The sequence below is a fragment of the Psammomys obesus genome, unplaced genomic scaffold (genome assembly GCF_907164565.1).
Source record: "Psammomys obesus unplaced genomic scaffold, mPsaObe1.curated_primary_1811, whole genome shotgun sequence".
Lineage (NCBI taxonomy): Eukaryota > Metazoa > Chordata > Mammalia > Rodentia > Muridae > Psammomys > Psammomys obesus.
Window position 1 is genome coordinate 32,620,775 of NW_026596051.1, and position 24,591 is coordinate 32,645,365.

The 24,591-nt window shown below is 40.3% G+C and overlaps 1 protein-coding gene across 6 annotated transcripts in view; it reads left to right on the forward strand.

The window, feature by feature from the left end:
- LOC129689107 (cytosolic beta-glucosidase) overlaps positions 1-24,591 on the forward strand; it is a 139,874-nt gene that overhangs the window by 63,075 nt on the left and 52,208 nt on the right. Inside the window, exons 5-6 of one of the 6 annotated variants that reach the window (XM_055624268.1) lie at positions 9,675-9,709; positions 14,271-14,335. The exons of 3 other annotated variants lie outside the window; for them this stretch is intronic. In XM_055624268.1, coding sequence (XP_055480243.1) covers positions 9,675-9,709; positions 14,271-14,335 — 100 coding nt within the window. Of the gene's footprint in view, positions 1-9,674; positions 9,710-11,515; positions 11,579-14,270; positions 14,336-24,591 lie in introns of those variants that run through there. 2 more of the 6 variants (XM_055624270.1, XM_055624264.1) reach the window with 2 other exon arrangements.

The window sequence follows — 24,591 nt, forward strand, 5'->3', positions numbered from 1 at the left end:
AGGTTTGTTAATGACCAGCTTTAGGCTTTTAATGACAAAACCCCTCAGCAAGATGTCATCGAAGTTATTGAAGACTTCACGGAAAGTGTTGAAGCTGATACATAGTAACAAGAAGGTTATAAATCTTGCAGTTGGCTATACCACCAAGACAAGATGCTGAGCACAGAGTACCCCTGCTGTTGTCTGTCAGTATTCTCCCTCCCCCGTCCTCTTCCCCTTCCCACTGAGAACTCATGGAGGAGAAATACATCCATTTCCCAAAGTAGCGCAGACCTGGCAGCCACCTGCCTATGCCAATTTCAGATCACAGAGGCCCATTTAACTGGGCAAAATGTGTTAAGCACCTGGGTTTTTCTAAATGTGCATGAACGTCCTAAGGATTAAGGAAAGATCTCCAAAGTTAATACATTGACCTTTCAGAAGCACCAACCAATTAAAAATCCATTGTCAGCTCAGAATAGAGACTCCAGTGCCTGATGTAGATTCCCAGACAGCAGCTTTTGTTTTATTACTTCTTGAATGAGAATGATGTCACTTTAGCCCCATGAGATAGCCATCTCTTGGTGTATAGAGAGCTCATGTGAGATATGTTTTTATGGCTTTGTGGGGCATGCTGGTGACATGTAAGATTGTCTTGGTAATGTTGGCAAACCTGCTTTTGGTCTCCTTGGATGGCTACTGCTAAAGAGGTGCCAGGTCAGGAGACAAACAGAGAGCCACATGGTGAATATAATTTTCTCTTGAGTGCTAATATATATCTAGGAATTTTGTCAAATTTTAAAAAATTGACATAGAGGTTGTATGTATTTATTGACTGTAACATGTTTCAAAATATGTGTACTTCCAGGAATGGCTCAACTAAGTTAATTAGTGAATGCATTATCTTACACATTTACCATATTTTGTGATGAGAAGACTTTTAAAAAAATTATATATTTTTTATTAATTACAGTTTATTGACTTTGTATCTCAGCTGTAGCCCCCTTCCCCATCCCTTTCCACCCCCACACTCCCTCCCTCTTCTCCTCTCCAATGATAGGGGAGGTCCTCCTCCCCTTCCATCTGACCCTAGTCTATCAGGTCTCTTCAGGACTGGCTTAATTGTCTTCCTCTGTGGCCTGGTAAGGCTGCTCTGCCCTCAGGTGAAGGTGATCAAAGAGCCAGCCCATGAGTTCATGTCAGAGACAGCCCCTGTTCCTATTACTGGGGAACTGACATGGACACTGAACTGCCATAGACTACATCTGTGCAGGGGTTCTAGGTTATCTCCATGCGTGGTCCTCGTTTGGAGTATCAGTCTCACAAAAGACCCCTGTGCCCAGATTTCTTGGTTCTGTTGCTCTTCTTGTGGAAGCTCCTGTCCCCTCCAGGTCTTTCTACCTCTCCTTCATTTTATAAGATTGCCTGAACTCTGCCCAAAGTTAGGCTATGAATATCAGCATCTGCTTTGATACACTGCTGGGTAGAGTCTTTCAGAGGCCCTCTGTGGTAGGCTTCTGTCCCATTTCCTATTTTCTCCCTCTTCCAATATCTATTCTGTTTGCCTTTCTGAATGAAGATTGAACATCTTACCCAGGGTTCTCCTTGCTTAGCTTCTTTAGGTGTATAGATTTTAGTATGATTATCCTATACTATATTTCTAATATCCACTTATGAGTGAGTATATACCATGTGTGTCTTTCTGCTTCTGAGATACCTCACTCAGGATGTTGTTTTCTAGCTCCCACCATTTGCCTGCAATTTTCACAATTTCCTTGTTTTTAATTGTTGAGTAATATTCCATTGTGTAGATGCACTACTATTTCTGTACCCGTTTCTCAACTGAGGGGCATCTGGGTTGTCTCCAGCTTCTGGCTATTACAAGAAAAGCTCCTACAAACATGTTTGAGCAATGTCCTTGTTGTGTACTTGAGCATCTTTTAGATATATGCCTAGGAGTGGTATAGCTGGGTCTTGAAGTAGCACTACTCCTAATTGTCTGAGAAAGCACCAGACTGATTTCCAAAGTGGTTGTAAAAGTTTACATTCCCACCAGCAATGGAGGAGAGTTCTCCACATCCCCTCCAGCATGTGTTGCTACTTGAGTTTTTGATCTTAGCCATTCTGATGACTTTAAGGTGAAATCTCAGTCTCGTTTTGGTTTGCATTTCCCTGATGACGGAGGATATTGAGCATTTCTTTAAGTGTTTCTCTGCCATTCGATATAATTCTCTGTTTAGCTCTTTATCCCATTTTTTAATTGGATTACTTGATTTGTTGTTTTTAAAATTCATTAGTTCTTTATATATTCTGGATATTAGCCCTCTGTCAGATATAGGATTGGTGAAGATTCTTTTCTAGTCTGTAGCCTGTTGTTTTGTTCTGATGACAGTGTCCTTGCTTTACAGAAGCTTTTCAGTTTCATGAGGTCCCATTTATTGATTGTTGCTCTTAGAGCCTGTGCTGTTGTTGTTTTGATCAAGAAATTGTCTCCTCTGCCAATGAGTTCAAGGCTCTTCCCCATCTTTTCTTCTAACAGGTGTAGTGTATCTGGTTTTATGCTGAGGTCTTTGATACACTTAGACTTTAATTTTGTGTAGGGTGATAAATATGCATCTATTTGCATTTTTCTACATATACATATCCAGTTAGCACCAACTGTTGAATATTCTGTCTTTTTTCCTTTGCAGGGTTTTGGTTTCTTTGTCAAAAATTAGGTGTGCATAGGTGTATGGGTTTATTTCTGGGTCTTCTATTCGATTCCATTGATCTACCATTCTGTTTTTATGTCAGTACCATGCAGTTTTTATTACTATTGCTCTGTAGTACAGCTTGAGATCAGGGATGGAGGTACTGCCCAAAGATTTGTTGTTGTACAGGATTGTTTTTGCAATTCTGTTTTTTTTTTTTGTTGTTTGTTTGTTTTTGTTTTTCCATAGGAAATTGAGAATTGTTCTTTCAAGGTCTGTAAAGAATTGTGCTGGTATTTTGATGGGAATTTCATTGAATCTGTAGATTGCCTTTGGCAGGATGGCCATTTTCACTAGGCTAATCTTACTGATCCATGAGCATGGAAGATCTTTTCGTGATGAGAACACTTAAATCTACCTTCTTAGGTTTTAAGAATGCCACACACTGTTATTGACCAGAGTCACTGCACTGCATAACAGGTGTCCCTTCCTGTTGCTGAGATTTTTAACTTTGACTGACATTTTCCTAAGCTCTCTCACTGCCTGGTTTCCAGAAACAACTAGTTCTGTTTCTCCTTTTATTAGGTCAGTTGTGTAGGTCTATACATGTCAGTGATAGCATCTGAAGGTTGTCTTTCTGTGCCTTGCAGAGCTCAGCAAATGTCCTCAGGTCTTATTCTCACAAATCATAGGATTGCCTTTCTATTTTTGAAGTGTAATATTCCAATGTGCATATGTGCTCTGTTTTCCATCATGCTTTTTTTTTCAGACTGTAACATGGTTTATTTATTTTTATTAATTACACTTTATTCATTTTGTATCCCCCCATAAGCCCCTCTCTCCTCCCCTCCCGATCCATGCTTTTTTTAAAAAAAATATTTTATTTTTATTCATATGTCGGAGTCTTTGTCTGCATATATGTAAGTGTACCATGTTTGTATTCTGTCCAGGAAGGCCGGAAGAGGGCATCAGGTCCAGTGGAACTGTAGTTACAGATGTTCGTGAGCCACAGGGTGGGTGCTGGGATCTGAACCTGGGTCCTCTGTAAAAGCAGCAAGTCCTTTTTATGATCAGACCTTCTCTCTAGTTCCTGCTCATGCATCTGTTGAGGTGATTATCTTCTTGACTCTAGGCGATATTGCTTCAGTGACCATAGGAACATGCGGATCTTTCCCATATTCTGCTTGCATGCTCTTCTCACATGTGCCCCGTACTGGTATTAATTGCGGGATCTTGTGGCAGTTTTCTTTCCTTAACTTCAAAAATTATGAGCAGAATAATTCTCAGTGTGTGTGTGTCTTACATAGATAGAGCACACAAGCACTCAGGTAGAAAGACTGATCTGATATATGGCCTGACACCCCCCCTCTGCTTCTTTACTGTGCTTTCCCTGCTCAGTGATAGGTGTAGGTTTTGCACTCCCTTACGCTTGTGAAATGTGCGGGAGCAGCTATGTCAGCAGCAGAACTCTGCCATATTTGAGAAGAAACATGGGGCTGAGTTGTGTTCTATGGCTGTGCTTTGTGGAAGTTGTGGTTTTGACCTTCCGAGTCACCTTCATCTGGGAACCGGGGCAAAAGTAACTGCTGTCTGCTTAGCTGCTATCTGCAGTCACAAAAGCAAAAGACCGTTTGTATCTACGAATGCTCTGAAATCTTTAAAACATTAAATGCTCCCCTCTTTTGACATGTGCATTTCATATACTTTTGTTGTTGTGTGAGTGAATGTGTATGTATATGTGCCTGTGTGTGAGGGTGTATGTATGCTTGCATGTGTCTGCAGGAGTGCGTTTGTGTGTATTTGCAGGGGCCAGCCTTGGCTATCCTTGCTCAGTTGTCTAGCTTATGTTTTGAGACAGTGTCTGCCACAGGGACTCAGGGATCACTGGTTCCTGTTGATTGGATGGTCTGTGAGCCTCAGGAATCCAGTTGCTGTATTGTCCCCAGCACGAGGATTACAAGCGTGCACCACCACACCTGTGTGCCACCATACCTGGCTTCTTGTGTGGGTGCTGGAGTTGAAAGCAGGTCTCCATGCTTGTACAGAAAGCGCTTTGCTGACCTCCTCAGCCCTGTGCCTTACACTTTAGTTAGGTTGTTCATCACTCTGGGCAAGATGTATAGCTTGTGTTTCAGTGTTTTTCAGCACAAATGGGAGTCAGTGGTATACTTTCAAAATCTATGCCTGTCAGATTTTTTTCTTTTTTTTAATTTTATTTTTTTATTATTAGTTACATTTTATTAACTCTGTATCCCAGCTGTATCTGCTCCCTCATTCCCTCACAAACCCTCCTTCCTTCCCTCCCTCATCTCCTCCCTGCCCCTTTCCAAGTCCACTGATAGGGGGGACCTCCTCCCCATTCATCTGATCCTGTTTTATCAGGTATCTTCAGAACTGGCTACAAAGTCCTTCTCTGTGGCCTAGCAGGACTGCTCCTCCCTTGGGGGGTGGGGAGGTCAAAGAGCCTGCCATTGAGTTCCTGTCAGAAATAGTCCCTGTTCCCCTCACTATGGGAAACCAGTTGGTTACTGAGCTACCACAGGCTACATTGGCGCAGAGGTTCTAGGTTATATCCATACATGGTCCTTGTTTGAGTGTCAGTCTCAGAAAAGACCCTGTGCCCAGATATATTTGGTCCTTGTGGAGCTCCTATCCTTTCCACATGTACTATGACCAAGTGATACTTCAGTAGTATCTAGGAATGTTCAGAGTCACGTGTAGCATCTATACACACATATATGCATATATACGTACACACAAAAAAACTTTGAACTTTGACATTCATTGAGGCTTTTAATCTAGTTTCATTTGCTCTGATATGGTAATTAAAGTCTTTCACCAGCCCAGATCCAGCACATTTTAAAGTTACTATTAAACATCTTCATTTTACTGTAGTTTTCCCATAAAAGCACTTCTTCATTCTAAGTGAAATTTAGATGACTGCACACTGACTTAGTGTTTCTCACAGAAACCATGCTATAGATTTTTGTTATGTAGCAGCCCACAGAAGCTCAGTTTTACTTTTGCAACTGTAAAAAGGACCTTCAAGGAAACCAGGTGAAGTTCGTGTATTTGATGAAAGCCTAGCTTCCTAATAGGAAGAGTAACTAAACAAAAATTCAGAAAATTGAAGGAAATAAGGAAAGATTCTACAGTAATTTTTAATAATTACCTTTAATAACAAGAGGGGCTTGCAGAGCCCGATGCACCAACCAAGGACCTTGCATGGAGAGGACCTAAATCCCCTGCTCAGATGTAGCCCAAGGGCAGCTCAGTCTCCTTGTGGGTTCCTTAGTAAGAGGAGCAGAGCCTTTTTCTGACATGGACTTTTTCACTTCCCCCTGTCTGGGTGGCTTTGCTATGACACAGAGGAAGAGGATCCAACCATTCCTGATGAGACTTGATAGGCTAGGGTCAAATGGTAAAGAAGAAAGGCTCTCCTTTACTGAAGACTAAGGGATGGGGATAGAGGAGGAGGGGGAGAAAGGGTGGGAATGGGAAGAGGAGATTAGGGAAGGAGCTACAATTGGATATAAAGTGAATAAATCATAAAAAAGTAAAATAATAATAGTAATAAAAAGGACCGTGAAAGGCAACAGGAATTGAGAAGAGATTTCCCAGAGAGTTCCAGGTATAAATGAAAGGTGTCATAAATACCTGTCTATGTTATATTATAATAATTATTAATTTATTTATTTTGATACCTTATTATTATTTATTATAATTTATTCATTTTGTATCCCAGGTGTAGCCCCCTCCCTCATCTCCTGCCTGTCCCACCCTACTTCTCTCTTCCCCTACTAAGTCCCTCCCCTAGTCCACTGGTTGGGGAGCTCCTCCTCAACCTACTATCTGATCTTAGCCTATCAGGTCCCATCAGGACTGTCTGGATCCTCTTTCTCTGTGGCCTACTAAGGCCTCCTTGCCAGAGATTGATGATCAATGAGCAGGTAACCAAATTCATGCTGAGACTGCCCTTGCTCCCCTTCCTAGGAAACCCCTATGGAGACTGAACTGCCCATGGTCTACATCTGAGCAGGGTGTCTAGGTTCCTCTCCATGCATAATCCTTGGTTTATTCATAAGTCTTATTAATTAATTAATTAATCAATTAATTAAACATTAATTGATTAATTAATTAATTTTATAGGTATGAGTGTTTTGCCTGCATGTATGTGTGTGCACCTGTTTGCAGTAATTTTTAAATCAATATTAAACATCTTTATTTTATTGTAGATTTCACATTACCTTTTTCCATGCAAGAACTTCTTCATTCTAAGTAAAATTTAGATGATTGCACACTGTTTTTCACACAATGCTCCCTGTGGTTTTTGTGATGTAGCCTGTTTGCAATGCTCACAGAGGCCAGAAGAGGGCATCAGATATCCTGGGACTAGAGTTACAGGCCATTGTGAGCAAGCATGTGGGTGCTGGGAATTGAACCCTATTGCTCTTGACCCCTGGCAAGCTCTCCAGCCCCATACTTGTCTATATTGCCTCTTGATTCTAGATATCCAAAGTGACCATAACACTCTGGTATTTCAGTGGGAGTAAACAAGCCTGCTTTGGAGCGAGGTGAGAGATCTCAACTTTGTTTGATAAGGACTGCCTCTTTCAAACTCTGTTAGGAGGTGTTCTCTTGGCCAGTGTATGCTCATGGAGAGAATGGGGAATAATGGACAGCCATGTGGTAGCTATCTTGCATAGGAAGCTTAACAAAATTTCTAGTGTCCAAAGACAGACATTCCTCAGAATACATCAGCACCTGTAAGTATCAAAGGAGATTCTGGGTTCATGATGCTGGTTCAGAGTGTTACTTGGGGTTGTTCTCACTGGTCCTGTGGCCTTCACCTCCATGGCCTTCTCTTTTACAATTCTACCATTGCCCGTGGTGCTCTATCATTCCACAATGACCTAAGTGTTGTTTCTGTCAAACTTGCACAGACCTCTCATTGTGTGCATCACTGGTTAACCATATCCTACATTAGTTTTTCAGTGGTGCACCTGACATTGTGTGGAAGGAAATGAGCAGTGTTACAAATAGAACCATCAACAGTTGGCAGCATAGCTGCCTCATGGGCTTCTTGCTTACCTGCAGCCTTGTCACAATTAGGTGATTATTGTATAAGACAGTTGGCAAGATGCAACTTGAGAGACACTTTGATTCCGAAGACAATACTTATTGTAAGCCTTGAGAGGGAGGAGGAAAGCCATTTACAGAAGAAAATGGAAGTTATGAAAGGGAACGAGCATGTGTAGACAGAAGCAGAGGACATAAACACTGTGTCTATCATTTTGGAAGGTGAAAGCTGACCAGAAAAACATTTTGGAACTTTGAATTACATACCTACTATTCAGTAAGTGCTCAGTCAATGTTTGCATAGCAAGAAGATAGAGTCTAGATTAATGGGGAAACTGAATTACTTTTGGGAATTTCAGTAAAATACTAGATTGACTCCACAATTATGTTCTTTTTAAGTGTTTTAAGGATGAGGTAATTGTTTTGATTTCTATAAAATATATTTCAGGCATTGTGATTATGCATGGGGATTAATTGCATGTACCCTTCCTGCACCCTTTTGTGGCATAACTAGGACCAGAGCATGCTGACCCAGAGCTCCACCAGTGAGCACTCTCTCTGTTTTTCTGAGTTTTGTTTTAGTGAGAGTGACTTGTAACTTTGCTTGGGCGGCTTGAACTCAGTTCATAGCTCAGGCCAGACTTGAACTTGTGAATCTTCTACTTCAGAGTCCCAAGCTGCTGGGATGACAGGCTGAGGCACAAGTCCAGGTACGTCTTATGAGAGTAATAGATTCCTTAATCAACATGCCAAACATTCAGGTTATCTTTGTATAAATATGCTTAATTGCTCTGTGCCTCAGTTTCTCCATTTGAACAGGAGAATTGAAATAGATAATATTTTGTGGATCCTGCAATAATAATAACTCTGTGGCCTTCTAAACATTCTTTCTGAAGAGGTATACTTTTATTGGGACTCTTGCTAATTTCTTAAGCCATTGGAATTAAGCCTAAGACATCTAATTAATGGTCTTATAAAAAATGTCTTAATTCTTTGTATCCAGTCACTTTGAATTTTAACATTGTTCCCATTCATTTGAACATAAAATTAAACTTTGCTCTTCAATTTGCTGTTTCTATTGGTACTGACGTAGGTTCTGGGTACCATGTTCTCCATCCTCAGTCTGTATGTTTCCTCGACCACCGAAACTGAGATGAATCTCACTTTTTCTCCCTCAGAAAGTTATCCTTCCAAGTTAGTAGAGTCAGGGATTTACTTTGCATTCAAGTCTTACACAGTCGCTGTGCAGACCACAGAGTTTCACAGAAGTTGGGTAGAAAGGTCAGCAGAGAGCATCAGTGTCTATACCCCTCTTCTGGGAAGGAAAGCTACCGGAGTCACTCTACAGGGTGAGGATATCTTTGAGATATCCTCAAGGCCAGTGCCATCTATTTATCAAGTTTTAAGACAGTTATGTATGATTTTTCAAACTTTGCTGCTAGTACCTAATTTAATTCAGCTAAGTGATACAGTTCTATTAACTTCCCATAAATTTAAAGTGACCAGGAAACTTCTGTCCCTGACTAAGAATCAGAAGGAAAGATCAAGCTGTGGCAATCAGAACCACTGCTCTGCCAGAATTCTGTGCAGACTTTGCATGGGGGGGGGGTGTCCATTTTCCATTTTGATCTTCAAACAGTTTAAGGCTGCTTTTGCCTCAGATTACCATTTAGGCAGGGTTTATTTTCATACAATGTATGTAGCTTCCTGGTCCTGGAGATCTAAATAGTTCCTTTTGGAACAGAAAGTCACCTGTAGGGATTATCTGTAAATGTTATGGGTAGAAGTATGCTCAAATCTTTGGACAGGGCTGTCCTCTCACCAGCAAAGTGTCCCATGTGGGCCTGATATTAGCTAAAGAAATAGCATGACCTGAGATTCCTTTCTGCTATTCTGAAGTTCAATTCCACTGTCCTTCTTGTTTAGGGAAGACCTTCACAGGAGTCACTGGCTCTTTAGAGGTAAGTGGAACCATTATGGATAGAAGAAGAGAAAGCATTTTAATTATGAGGAATTTTACTGGGGCCGGCAAGTGAAAGCGAATCAGGAGCCATAACAGTTTCATGTGGAAAAAAGAAATGAATGAGCGTGGATTTACAAAGTAGATAATGGGAATGAATAAGAGAAGGACTATGTGTGCGTTAACCTCTCTGTCCTGAGAACTGAAATCCGTTTTTTAAAAGGGATTTAAACTCAGCCCCAAATCTTGAGTAACTGTAAAAGACCATCTTCTGTGAGTAATAATTTAGACTCATGTTTCACAGTTCAAAATGATCAGCAATATTAGAATTTGTACCATTTGTATACAGATGAATAAACACGTCTCTTTTAGTGTATATTAGTGTCCATTGAGCAGCTGATGAGTTTTAAGTGACTGGGGTTTATATGGGCTAGTCTCTAAAAATGCTTTCTTCCTAAGGTATTCAGGATTTGATTGTTTATATTAACATTTCTTATTTTGTCTGCAAACACCTTCAAAACTGTTTTATCAGGTTTGGGCGTGGCACCATGAAGAAAGTGCTAGCTCCATGTCATGACCTGGGTTCAAATCCCAAGTCCCATGTAAAAGACAAGCACACACACACACACACACACACACACACACACACACACACACACACCATCCCTAGGTAGTGACAGGATAGAGGGGAATCCCTGGGGCTCTTGCAGGCTTAGCTGGTCTATCCAAGTGATGAGTTCCAGGATCCACGAGAGACCTTCCTCAAACAATAAGGTAAAGGGAGATGGAGGGACGACTCTGCATGTTGACCTGTGGATTATACCACACGCACACACAGGAGAGCATCCACCTCTCCTGACAACGAGCACTCTCTACAAATACTACACAGACAGACATAGACGAGGCACAGACAGACAAACACAGATATACACACAGAGACACACAAACACACACCTACACCTATGTCTTGGCCTACATATACTGTCTTGCTAAATTTATGGCTGCTGTGTGGAGTATGGCTCAAAAATATTCTTCAACCCATCTACATAAACTAACAGCATGACCCCTGATTGTGTGCTCATTCTGAATAGCCAGGCTGAGATGTCTACAAATACTTTTATATAACAAAGATATGCTTACTCGAACCTATCAGTTAAAGACAGATTGGTGTTCAAAAGCTTTGCTATCCTGTGATACTGGGAAAGTTATTCTGTTTCCATGGACATATCAGCACATCATCTCTCGAAATTCTCTTTTGATGAGGATTGATGATGTACTTCATATCTCAGAAAAATGCTTAGCACATAAATCCTCCAAATACTAACTTTTGCAGTGAATTCCCTGTTACCTAGCCTCTGTGAGCCAGGATCTTAGAAATAGTGTGACTTCCTGCATAGTCATCAAGCGCTGATAATTTATGGTCCTCCTGATGACCCTGAAATGCATTCTGAATAATTAGAAAAAGATTAAATTATAATCAGTTTAGTTGCAGTGTTAAGTGTATTTTAATTTATTCTCATTCTTTAAAAAATTTGTAATCCTTCTGCATGTGGTAACAATTAGCAAAAAATATTTGATTAGCTGGAACATGGCATTTCCTATCTGATGAATAGTTATTGCATATTGTTGGATCCGAGATAAACTAAGCCTTTGGTGGATGGGTACATTTCACATTGGTCCTTTATCCACTCTCAGAACTGAAGCAGTGACTTACTGCTTATGAAAATTCTAGAATTAATCTTGGTATCCTGGAACAAGAATCATAGAGTCTATTCCATGTCTTCTGTGTATATTGCTCTGCTCACAGGTCCTGTTCCTGGACATCTCTTCTGTGTGGTGTCAGACATGGAAGTAAACCTTCCAGCCTGAAGGTTGTCTGCTCTCTTTCTGTGACTTTCTGAAGACGGGCATCTCAACACTCAAGCAATCTATCAGGGTTTCATTTACCTTTGCCCTTATAAAGGATGCTTCAGAGTTGTTTTCACATTGTAGTAGTATAGGTTTTACCATATACCAGCCAAAGTACAGGTATCTATATCCATTCAACTACTGCAGACAAGTTGTGTATTTGATAAACTGCATTTACATTGTAGGATGAACTGAACTCTCTCAAAACCTTGATTTTAGTATACTTAAATGGTCAACTGTAGTATTTTATTGAATAAGATTATTTTAAAAAATGTGACATGTATATATGGCATAAGGTCACCCAGCAGAACAAATTAAATTTTGTTAATATAAAATGTTAAAATGTGTGAGCATTTATAACATTGAAACTATTTGCACTATTTTTATTCTGACATATTAGTCATAGAGATTCCATATTAAACATGGATGTTAGACAGTCTTTGAAGGTTACTTTATATCTTTTCTTTACTATTAATATTGTAAATAACAGATTCACATATAAATGCACATATTAACTATATTCACCCTTAATAATTTAATGTTTTCCTTTATGGAAGGAAGACTTGCTTTCTTTTAAAATGTTTGAATTTTGTATTTTTGCGTTAAACTTTATTTCGCTAACACAAGTAGTGTTAAAATCTTTCTTATTTAGGCAATGGTGAGAAGGGCATCCCAGAAATGACAGCTTAATATGCTGAGAGTTATTAATTTTGTCAGTTATTGAAGATGTGACATAATTGCATATTTAGGTTCTTGATAAAAGGAGGTACTAGAGAGCAATGTGCTGTGGCTGAAGATATAGCTCAGCTGCAGAATGTTTGCCTGGCATACAGGGCAGGAAAGGACCAGAAAAGGAAGAAGGGAGAATAACTCAAGGTCCATACCACAATTGTTGACATGGGCCTAGAGAAATTAACTGTCAGTCATATGAGTGAGTAACTTTCACATTGTACTCCATGGAGTCTTGAATTCCATAATGCCTTTGGGGACCCTGTTAAGATGCATAGAGGGAGTATGAGAAAGCAGGGCCCCAGGGCACCTCACTTCTTATTGGTTGTATATATTAGGAATTCAGAAAAAAATCATTTAAAGTAAGATTCTTACTAAAAAAAGAAAAAGTAGAAAACACTGAGTAATTGGGACTCATTACCAGAGGAGAAGAATATCATGGTTCCTTTGGGGAAATGAATATGAACCTCTCTGTTCTATTTAACTTAAAAAAAAATGAGTTATTTTTAAAAAACGAATACAAAAATACAGGTACCTATGTAACCGTGGCCCAGATTTAATTCATGTCAACATTTTATCATTAATGAGTTATTATTGACCTGTGCTTTTGTGCCTCCCTAAGTCTCTTTCCCTTCTTCTATCTGTATCAAGGGGCAACCTTTATCTTGAATTTGATTCTACATTGTACTGTTATATAAGTGATAACCTTCTTTTTTTTTGTATTTTATTTTTTTCTTATCAGTTACATTTTATTAACTCTGTACCCCAGCCGTGTCCCGATCCCTCATTTCCTCCCTGTCCCTCCCTCCCTCCCTCCTCTCCACCGTGCCCCTTGCCAAGTCCACTGATAGGGGGGACCACCTCCCCATTCATATGACAGGAGTCTACTGAGCGCATTGGAAAGACTCTAACTAGCAGTGTTTTCAAAGCAAAGACTCATGACCAAACCTTTGGCAGAGTACAGGGAATCATAAGAAAGAAGGGGAGTTAGTCTGATGAGGAAAGGATAGGAGCTCCACAAGGACCAAAGTGATAACCTTCTATACACCCAATTTTCAACATTATATTATTTGAGGTCTGTCCATGCTAGTGTTTAGAGCTTTAGAGGATTCTTTCTAAGGAATGCTTAGTATTTTGATGTGTGAACAGGTCATATTTACTCATTTACTGCTGATAGATATTTGAGGTCCTTTCATGTCTTCACTTTCTTGCACAGGATTATACTTCTCATTCTTTGGATCCTCATCTGCTTAAAAGGCACACTTTACATGGGGATTATGAACCAACCCAACTTCTAACCCACATGATATCCTTGTGTTAGAATACAACAGCCATTATTAGAAATAGTAAGCAATATTTCCTAGATTATAGAGATTATGGAAATCTATAAAGATTTTCTGTTAAGGATATCTTCTAGAGTTGTATCAGGTAAAGCCTATATAATCACAATCTGCATGTAGGTGACTATGCAGCACAAAAATTAATAGAACACAGAGTCTTGGTGAATTAGTGTGCCCTCTGCTTAGAGCATAAGCTAAATCAAAGATTTCTTCTGTGGATGGAGATGTAGCTCAGTTAGTGGAATGCTTGTCTGGCAAACAGTAAGCCCTGGGTTCCATCTCCAGTACCACATAATTTAGGCATAGTGACACAGACCTTTAATCTCAGCACTAAGAAGATAGAGACAGGATGTTCAGAAATTCAAGATTATTCTTGGATATACAGCAAAAGGGAGGCCAGCCTTGTATATGAGATCCTGTCTCAAAAAAAAGTTCTCATCTCTCATATAGAGCCTTTTTGAGTAAACATGGGGTCTGTGGAAAATTGTACATCCTCCGGTTGGAGCTGACAGGGGCATGTGGACTGTGGGCGGGATCATGTGGTATCAGATAGAAATACTCTCTATCAATTTTGTCCCACTTTAGGAGTCTAACCTCAAGCCTCTTCAAGATGGACATGTACAATACAGGCCTTTGTCTAACTTCATATGGTAATGTAACAGTATATAACCAAAGAAGGGAAGTCTCTCAAGAAAGGTGTAATTGCCCTTGGTCTGGGAAACTGAGCTACATCTGGCAGAAGTAGTGAGCCCTGGTCCTTCCACAGGGGCTAATGCTTCAAGTCCTGCTTCACTAAAAAGCAATCATCCACGTTTCTTATTCTCACAAGGCAGTTGTTCCCAGGAGGAAAGCGTTTCCACAGCAGGTAAAAGGATACCTTTTGTGTTGATAATAATTTTCATGGGTGTATTAGTATTTTTTATTGTGATGACAAAACACCTTGCCCAAGGCATCCTTCCAAAGTAAGGTTTCATTTAGTCTTACAGTTCCAGAGGGATGCAAGTACCTCACCATCGCCATAGGGAAATATGGCAGCAAGCTGGCATTTTGACTGGAGCAGCAAGCTGAGGGTTCACATCTGGAACCACAGGAAAGAGAATGCGTACAGCAGGGATAGTGCTGATCTCTGGGCTCACAAATCCTGTCCCCAATGACATACTTCCTCTAGCAAGACCATATATTCTGAGCCATTCCAAACAGCTCCAACAACTTTGGACATAGTATTGAAATGCCAGAGCCTAAGGGAGATTTTCCCATTCAAACCACCATGGTAGGAGATAAATTCTCACCTGTTTAGGTAATTATTATGTTGTTGTCATTTGATGCTGCATAAGGTGGTATAATAAGGGATCTTTAGGTACCTGAAATATCTTTCTAAAATTATGTTCCATGTAATACTTTAATCAATGAATGTGGGTGACAAGTGGAGGAAATGCGTTTCAACTTTATAGACGCCACTACCTGCGGATGTCTAATACCTCAGTAAGAAAGAAAGAGCTAAAATGTGGATGCTGTTGGCTTTTCTATGCTTTATTTTCCTCAAGTAGCTCTTATCTTGCTGTCTTATGAAACCTTTATGTACAGGCCTTATTTGCAATCAGTGTCTGCCTATTTATCTGAAGTTATAGGCCTATTGCGTTGATTGGTTTTCTTAATACTTCCATGGATTATAAACCAAGTAAGAAAAGGAATTTTGTTCCTTCTTTGTTTCTGGCACTCAAGGACATAGACTAGATTCTGGCCCATAACAAGACCTTAATGAATGTTTGTTAGTATAGTGAAAGTAATAGGCACTATTGATGAATACAGAGAAAGACACTGACTCCATCTGATCTCAGGCTTAGAGGTGAAATTTGGAAGGACCTAAGACAGTAAGACAAGAGGGATGTGTTGTGTGTGTGTTACATAGTGGCAAAGATATGCACTGTTGTTTAAAAGGTTTCTTAAATTAATATGTGATATTGTCACTTTGTTTATATCTGCAATCTCTCTTTAATTATGGGCCTCACTGAGCCCTCTTATCATTATTCAACTTTGAAATCATAGTGAAAGAACAGTGTGCTGGGTCCTCTGTGATGTCAGGTAGAGGGGAACCTGGCAATCTCTAGTTTGTTCCTTAAGAACACAAAGAAGATGCAAAGGATTCATTTTGTGTTTTCTGAAGGATGGAATTCAGGTGAGTGGGAGCCCATTACATGAAGTCAGATTTCAGCTTAATGAAAGACAAAGCTTTCTAGCCACCAGAGAGACCGAATAAGGGAAGGAACATCCTTAGGAGGTCATTAGATATCTGTCAATAGATGGCATGGAAGCAGATGTCAGACTCCCATCTGTCAAAGATGCTGTAGCGAAAATACCTGGCCCACAGGGGAGGGTCATTCCACAAGTGTGTACAATCACTTAATATTTATTGAGTACCCACAGCATGCTTGCCTCTGTGGGGGACATAGAAAAATATAAGGCACAGCTGCTGTCTGGATGCGATCACCTCTGGATTCTAATTTCAATGAAGATTTGGATGTTTCAGCCAAGGTGCTGATTAAATAATCACAGATTCTAAATTGGAACAGTCTGGAGCAATGGGGGCTCTCCATACTTGGCACAAAACCAGTAGTCATTGACTTGAGGTCCAGCAGGATGATAATAGTATAGGTTACTACATAACTGTTTCCTGTTTTTATCAACTGGTCTAAGCTCTAGTTTGTCTTTAGTGACATGAGAGATCACAGTACATAAAACCTTGCTTTCTTTCCTTCAGCTCACTTTTCTTCTGGTCTTGCTAAAAGTTAATATGATTTCTGAGATTGTGTGTGTTAGCTTTATTTAGTGAAACTCTGTCAGGGTAGGTATATTTTGCATTAGAATTGAACCTCCTTTCTAATTCCCATTGATGATAGAAGCATGAATTATGAAGTAGAGACTTTATGGAATTAGAAGTAAACACACTTAATTCTTTAAAGTCAAGCCTGTACCAATCAATCATAAAGTGCTTGACGTGGACACCCACTCCAGAAGATTAATAAATAGACACTGTGTTGGAACACAGCAATTTGGATGCTGCACTATGATTCTAAACTTTTGTCTTAATTCAAAGTTGTATGCATATGCATGGCTGTGGCTGTGAATATGCTCTGGTAAGATGTGTGTTAGGGTCCCACTAACCCTGTAGGACCTCCTCCCAGTGACTGGTCCAAGCACAATCATAAGAGCCTAAAGGAATACATTGCACCCTTAAACAACTCTAGCCTTACATATTTGATATTTGCTTTTATTAATATATATCAAAGTATTAAAATATTAATATATTGAAACAAAATACTCGATGGCTCTTTTTTACTTCTTAAAACTGTATTTGTTCGTTTATTTACTTTGCTGTTGGTTTTATTCTTTTGGCTTGAGGAGACACACATACCACAAGCACCTGAGGTGGGAGGACCACTTATAGGGTTGGGTTCACTTATAGGGTGTGAGTTCATTTGGAAAATGTGTCTTTGTGTGTCTTGCTTTCATATGTTCACTTTTCAATTAATCCAGGCGAGACTCTTGCTCTTCAGATAGACTTGAGGTGGTTCTGTTGTGAAGGAGGAATATGACATTGATGAAGCCTTTGATGGAGTCAGCTTTCCCAAGCCGTTGCTTTTCAGTTGCTAAGGCTGATAAGTCACCAAAGTTCATCATGTTCATGTGTGACACGTGTGGTGTGTGTGTGTGTGTGTGTGTGTGTGTGTGCACGCGCATGCATGCATATGTGTGCGTATGTTTGTGCATGTGCATGTATGTGGGGACACATGGGTGGCCAGGTGCTCATGCACATATGTCTGCATGAATGTGGTAGTCTCAAGTTGACATTGGGTGTATTTCTCATGACTCTATATTTGTTTATTGAGCAGTCTCTCACTGAACCCAGAACTCACTGATCCAGGCTAGTCTAACTAGCCCGCTTGCCCAGGGATGCCCTGGCAGCCACTTGAGTACTAGAATCATAGGTGACTGCCATGCCTGTCTGCCTTTTATGTGGGCTTTGTGGAGCTAAGTTGCTTCCTCACATTCCTGTGGCACATGCTTGATCCACTGAGGTTGCTTTTTCCACTGAGCCGCCTCTCCAGGCTGAAACATTTTTAATGGGTTATTATCTAAGAAAGCAATAAATCTGGCAAATTAAAAATAGTAAAGTAACCCCCCTTGGGGGGGGCGGTGCAGCCTTGCCAGGCCACAGAGGAAGATGGTGCAGCCAGCTTTGATGAGACCTGATAGGCTAGGGTCAGATAGAAGTGGAGGAGGACCTCCCTATCCGTGGACTAGGGGAGGGGCAGAGGGGGAGAAGAGGAAGGATGGGTGGGACTGGGAGGAGACGAAGGAGGGGGCTACAAAGTGAAATAAATAAATAAATATGAAAAAAGAAAGTGAAAAACTACATCATCTTGGGAGAAAACATTACCCTCATATGGCTCCTTTTTTTTTTTTTTTCTAATTTTTTTGTTTGCTTGTTTTTTTTTTTTTTGTTCTAAGTAAAGCAAAGATTTGAAACACTGCCTCTTAATTTTAACTTCACTTTGAAATCACCTGGGGAGATTTAAGCACCACTGACACCTGAGCTCCATTCTCAGGGATGTTAATTTATATGTCTGAAGTGCTGTCTGGGCAGTGGGGTATTTTACGAGTTCTCGGGGGATTCTAATGTGCAGATAATACCGAGGATCACTGGTCTAAGGGCTTTGATCAGCTAGTGTTAAAGAGAGGCTGAAAACTTGCGTGTAATTATTTGTGCAGGGTTGTTGGTCTGGAGCATAGACTACTTGTGGGTCTGAAAGTTGGAACAAAAGAACCATCTTCTAAGAAACTTCCAATGGGTGCTCCCAGTTCTGTGGAGCTGTTATTAAATGGTAGATGACCCCTTGAGAAAGACTTGAACGTTGCTTTTCTAAAGACAGTGAAATGCTTCGAGACACTTATTTGAGAGTGCATTTCTATTGTGTTGCATGTCAAGAACAGCTTGTATGACACTCAAATTCTTCCCTGTTATTTTCCTCTTGGAAGGCAAAAAAAAAAAAAAAAAAGACAAAACTAAATGAGATTAAAAACAGATTCAGATAATTCATTACTATATAAAACTATCTCCCTCCCATTGTTCTTCATCCATTTTCTTCTTGTAACTAAAGATGGGTTTGTTCTTGGGTTTTGCATTGAGGGGGAGCAGTTTGTAGAAAGGGAGCATGTTTGTGCTTTTCTGGTGGTGAGCGAACAGCTGTGTGGATGCTTAGAAGAATACTTGTTCTTCTTAAACGGTTACTCTTCTCTTTTTGTTGCCAGCTAGTCCTCAAAAATTCATGCAATTTAGTCTTTATAAATAAGACCTATCTCTGCTGACCTGTTATCTCCAAAGAAAGTCTCTCTCTCCATATATAAATATATACATATTATACATAGTGTATTTTATACATGTGTGTAAATAACACATAAAATATTAGATTTCCGGATGCAACTACTTCTCCCGGCTGTTTAGGGTCAGTGGGTCTTGTGAGGCTATGTACCAGTCTCTGGCCACTGTGTACACAGCCTACATTCTCCCCCTTTCCACTGCGCCCTGAAGCGTTTCTCTCCATCTATCTGCTCCAAAACGCCACACCATCATTCTCCGGTCACTCCTAACTGCTATGAGCCACATTTTCTCTTTCTCAGCTCTCATATTTTTACTCTCAAGAGTCCTAGACCACACCCTTCTTCATGCTGCTTGTAGAAGGCTCTTACCAGCTGGCAAAAGCCATGTCCCTTAAAAGACAATTAACAGCTGTGGACAAACTATAGCCTAACTAAAACCCCACACTTGGGATTAAAACAAAAACATTTTTATACAACATAACTGCGTTTACAAAGAGCCCCAAACTTCTACTACAGTTGTTTCTGGCCATGGGTGGAAACACAGCTTTCTGGTGAAGAGTAAAGCTATTCTTAATCCAGCACCTTAGACTACTCGGCCACGCTACCGATTAAAGCCATTGTTTTATCCTTTTCCTTAATTGTTAATCCAAGTGGGCCTGTCAGTCACCTGGGAAATGCTATTCTGGAAGCTGTTTCAGAAATTTAAAACCTACCATCAACCTGGACAGTGTACTGATGTTACTCTGTAGCAAAATCCATCTCCTATGTTAAGCTCCTGTCTTCTCTGAATTCATTTGATGGAAAACATTGGCCAGGAAGCTGAGAGAAGGCTAGAGCAAGAACCCAGGACAAGTGAACCAAGTTTTGCACGAGTTCCAGTGTGAATATAGGTTTACTTTATTGTGTATTTTGAAATGTTCTATATTGATAGTGGAAACTGAAGAAATAAATACTTGTGGACACACTAACAAAGGCTGCAAGTACAATTTAGCCTGGCTATGAATAGCTTTGTATAAAGATGAAAATTGTGTTATATGCTTTTCAATCTAAAGAAATAAAAATGATTCTCACTTTGGTGAAAGGAAACAGCCCACTTTTTAAAATGATGGGCTTTGGGGGAAAGAGCAACCATGGAAATCATTGAGTCCATCCTTCTCATTTTATGGATTAAAAGCAATTACCCAATCATTCTGTCATGGGCAAACTATTCTGAACTCAGGCATCTGATTCATGCATCCTGCCTACCATATTTTCTTGATTAACTTCAGCCAGATTAAGATAGACTAAAGTAGAGACCACAAACTTCTGGTTGGACAGATGGGTTTAAGCCAATCCTGTTTTTACTGTCTTATATTGTGGGCAAGTCACGTCACTCTTACAAAATTCAATGCTAAATAAGGCTACTAACATTCACGACATAATGTTACTATGAGGATTGAATTATGTTACTTTTATAAGATGCTTAGTTTGGTACTTGGCACAAAGTAAGCCTTTAGGTAGTGGGTTTTATGGGTACCTTTTTATGTGTCTGTTTAGATTTATGTGTCTATCTAGATTATGAACTTCTTGAGCCGCCAGGTTGTTTTCTTCTCTACATGCTCCATACCCTGGCCGAATATGTCATACGATGGCAGCACCAAGCTTCCAACTACTTTGGGAACCATTGCTGTCTCTCACACAACTGAACTTAGTTCGACACTTACACTGACACAGCCACCTTACTTCCTCTTCCTAGTTCTCCTTCCGACAGCAGCCTAGATTATCCTCCTACCTATAATGGAATAGCGTGACATGTGAGTATTGTGCTTGGGACTCATAGCTGCACATTCTACATCAGGGAGTTGTCGATGGTTCATCAGTGAAGAGAGCATACTACTGTCCCAGAGAACCTGGTTTCCATTCACAGCACCTGCTTGGATAGCTCACAATACCCGGTAAATACTGCTCCAAGGGAGCTTACTCTTCTGGCCTTTGAGGCACCCGTACTCACATGTACTCTCATGTACTTACCCACAAACAGACACACACCGGTATACAGCATAAAAAAGTCAAGTCAAGTCAAGTCTTTTGTAAAGACTTATTTTATAGGGCATTCTGCCTACACACCAGATCCCACCAAAGATGGTTGTGAGCCACCATGTGGTTGCTAGGAACTGAACTCAGAACCTTTAAAACAACGAGTGTTCTTAACCTCTGAGCCATCTCTCCAGCCCTATAAAGTAAATCTTTAATAAGATCATCTCCTGTTGGTTTTCCTCCCTCCTTGCGTTTTAGGCACACCTGCCTTCCCAGTGTTTCTCAAACACTCCAGGCATAGAAGTGCCCAGAGGGAGGGTAAAGTTAGGGGTTGCTAGCTCATCCACTCTGTGAGCTTTGTGCACTGCAAGTCAGATCTTGAAAAAGCATTATTTTTTTTCTAATGAGTATGTTAGGTTTTACCTAAAATAAACTTAAAATGTGCTTAAAATGAAAGTAATACAAGCAGATTTTATAACAAAGGTTATAGCATATACTATATGTTATATATTATAGATTACACTTTATAAACTCAAGGGATCTTTACAGAAATTTAACCTGGACTGGAAAAATCAGTCAAGTTCTTCACAAGGGAAATGAAATAGGGTAGTGCTCAGTTCTCTGGGTTACAAATCTGACTTGATCATTTTCTCCATGGGTTTTACTGTCTCTAGTCAATGTGTTCTTGATTCTTATTTTAGTTTATGGAAGGAAGTTTCTCTCTCTGCTATGAGACACCACTGCCTTTAATTCTTTGGATTTCCATTTTGCGAAGGTTTCAGTTATCTTATCTCAGAGATGGCTTAGGTATCATGTCTCAGTGTTTTCTGGACAATATGCTCCACTCGACTCCTACCTGGTTTCTTTGGGGAAACTCTGACTGATTATGGCTTAAGGCAAGCATGTCCAGCTGGGAAGGAAGTGTGTGTATAATCCCAAACAAGAGTCTAACCTAAAAATTCTTGAGATTGGGCATGATGTTTACTTCAGAGTCACCCTTTAGCCAGGGTAAAAAAGCTAATACTATTCATTCCTAAAAGGAAGAAAGCTGCCCCCCAGGAGGAAATAATAATAAAACCTCCTGATATGTAAATATATGTCCATGGATTGGTTATAAGATTACTGTTCAATATGTACTGATGAGAATTCTTATGAACTACTATTAAGATCTCATTTGGCCTATGTTCAATTCTAGACTTCCATAGTAAAAAAAAAAAAAAAAAAAAAAAAAAAAAAAAGGAAAAAAAGGAAGACCCATAAAAGCAACTGTGCTTAAGTTAAAAGTTAAGTGCTCTGTTTTTTAAAAGCAGTAGAAACGTGTATACCATTCAGTGTTAGGAGAATTATGGACTAGAACCCAACATAACTAAGTTCAGGAAAAGTAGGGAACTTTTGAACATATCCTAGTTGTGATGGTCTTAGGGCTCTGTTTCTGTGAGGTAGACTTTTTTTTTTAATTTATTTTTTTTTTAATTTTATTTTTTTCTTATCAGTTACATTTTATTAACTCTGTATCCCAGCCGTGTCCCGATCCCTCATTCCCTCCCAGTCCCTCCCTCCCTCCCTCATCTCCACCGTGCCCCTTGCCAAGTCCACTGATAGGGGGGACCTCCTCCCCATTCATCTGATCCTGTTTTATCAGGTATCTTCAGGACTGGCTGCAAAGCTCTCCTCTGTGGCCTAACAGGACTGCTCCTCCCTTGGGGGGTGGGGAGGCCAAAGAGCCAGTCATTGAGTTCTGTGAGGTAGACTTAACAAGAATCTTGAGTCCGGTTTTGAACCAAACTATGTGGCAAATCATCCAAGATTCCATCATTACCTTGGAAATGTGGGTCACATCAGTTTCTGGGTGCTGCAGGGAGTTTTGACTTTCAGCTACTTGGAATGAAGAAGCTATATTCTTTCAATACAAAACAAAGGCCTCTTCTGTGCTCGTAATTAGAGGGGAGGCCGATGCTTTGCCTTGGAATTGACCTTGGTAAACAGCAGTGCTGCTGCTGTAGTGGGGGGGGTTATAAATGCAAGGGGTGAGTCCTGGGTTCCAGACTGCCCACCGGAATTGCCCCTTGGAGTCTGTGTCCATTCATGGCCTTGACCTATATTTGGAACTATATATTTTTTGTCTATATGAAAAGTACAGAGACATTAGCTTTCTTAAATGTGTAATTTCTCCTGGAATAGTCACATCCAGCAACTTGCCGAACCCTGGTATAAAAGCTAAACTGTCAGTTAATTAATATATAGCTCTAAATACAATTGCCAGGGGCATAGAATATTGATGTGCTTTAGGTGGCATATTGTCTTTTTGAAGAAATCAACAGACAGAAGTACAAGTCTAGCTTAAAACGCACCCAGATGGCTCTGGCACGGCAAGGGCTAAACAGCTTTGTGATGTTGCAGTCTGCTGAATCCAGCTCTGTCACAATGGTTGCTCTTGCTTGGGGATTTGAAGAATTGCATAGCTGCCCCATCCCTGAATAATGTGGGCATACATCTAAGACATGCCAAAGCGCTCCTGTTCCCTAAGCCCTGTTCTGTCCTGGGAGAAGGCAGGCTGATGAAAGAATTCCTGCTGCTCTTTGCTCTCACTTATGTACAGGCAGCTGTCCTCCTCACTCACTGATTTCCTGCACGCCATTTGTTCACCTTTCCCCAGTTCTGCCACCATCAGACTGTGTGATTGTCTCTCTGTGTATTTTGGTAACAACAGAGGTGTCTTCTGAGGACCTGTACTCCTGTGGTAGTAGTTGTCTCCATGCCTAAATGTTGAGAGAAGGCGTAGGGACATTAGTTGGAAATGATTGAAGGGAAGACCAGGTTCACAGGTCATGAAGGGCTTGTCCAAATGTAGGATAATCTGTCTTTGCTCTGTCCTTTTTGAGTTCAGCCCTGACTGATGGATGTTCAGTGTGGAGTAATGCTCACAGTAGTCTGGGTCTCTCTCTCTCTCTCTCTCTCTTTTTTTTTCAGACATTGAATATTTTCTCCCCTTGGGGAAAAATGGGATTCTCCAGAGTAAAATGAATTCTCTATTTAGCTAATTAGCTAGGACATAAAACTATTCTCAAGAGGATCATCCCCCCTGAGGATGCTCTAATTCAAATGCATACTTGTTTTTTTGCAGAATCTCTCTTTGCTTATTTTCTTTCCTGCCCATCCTTCAGCTCATGTCTCACAATGAAGGTAGGATTGTCAAGTAGGCAAAACCTCTTTCCCCTTTCTGAACTTTCTGTCTCCCTTTCCTGGCTCTTCCATGTGACTTTCACATTCCATTTTACATCTTCCAATTCTAATAACTCCCCAATGCAGAGGATGAGTGTGCCAACCAACAACCCTGTGATAGAATGATCTCTCATGTCCTCTTCACCATCACCATAGTTGGTGGCCAGTGCGCATACCAGTTGCTAGATGAAATGTTAAAAACTTGACTTGGCTTTTGGCCTTTTCTGGTGGCCTTTTAATTCTTCTGTTAGCTTCAGACATTTTCTTTTGAATAATTGAACTTGTACCC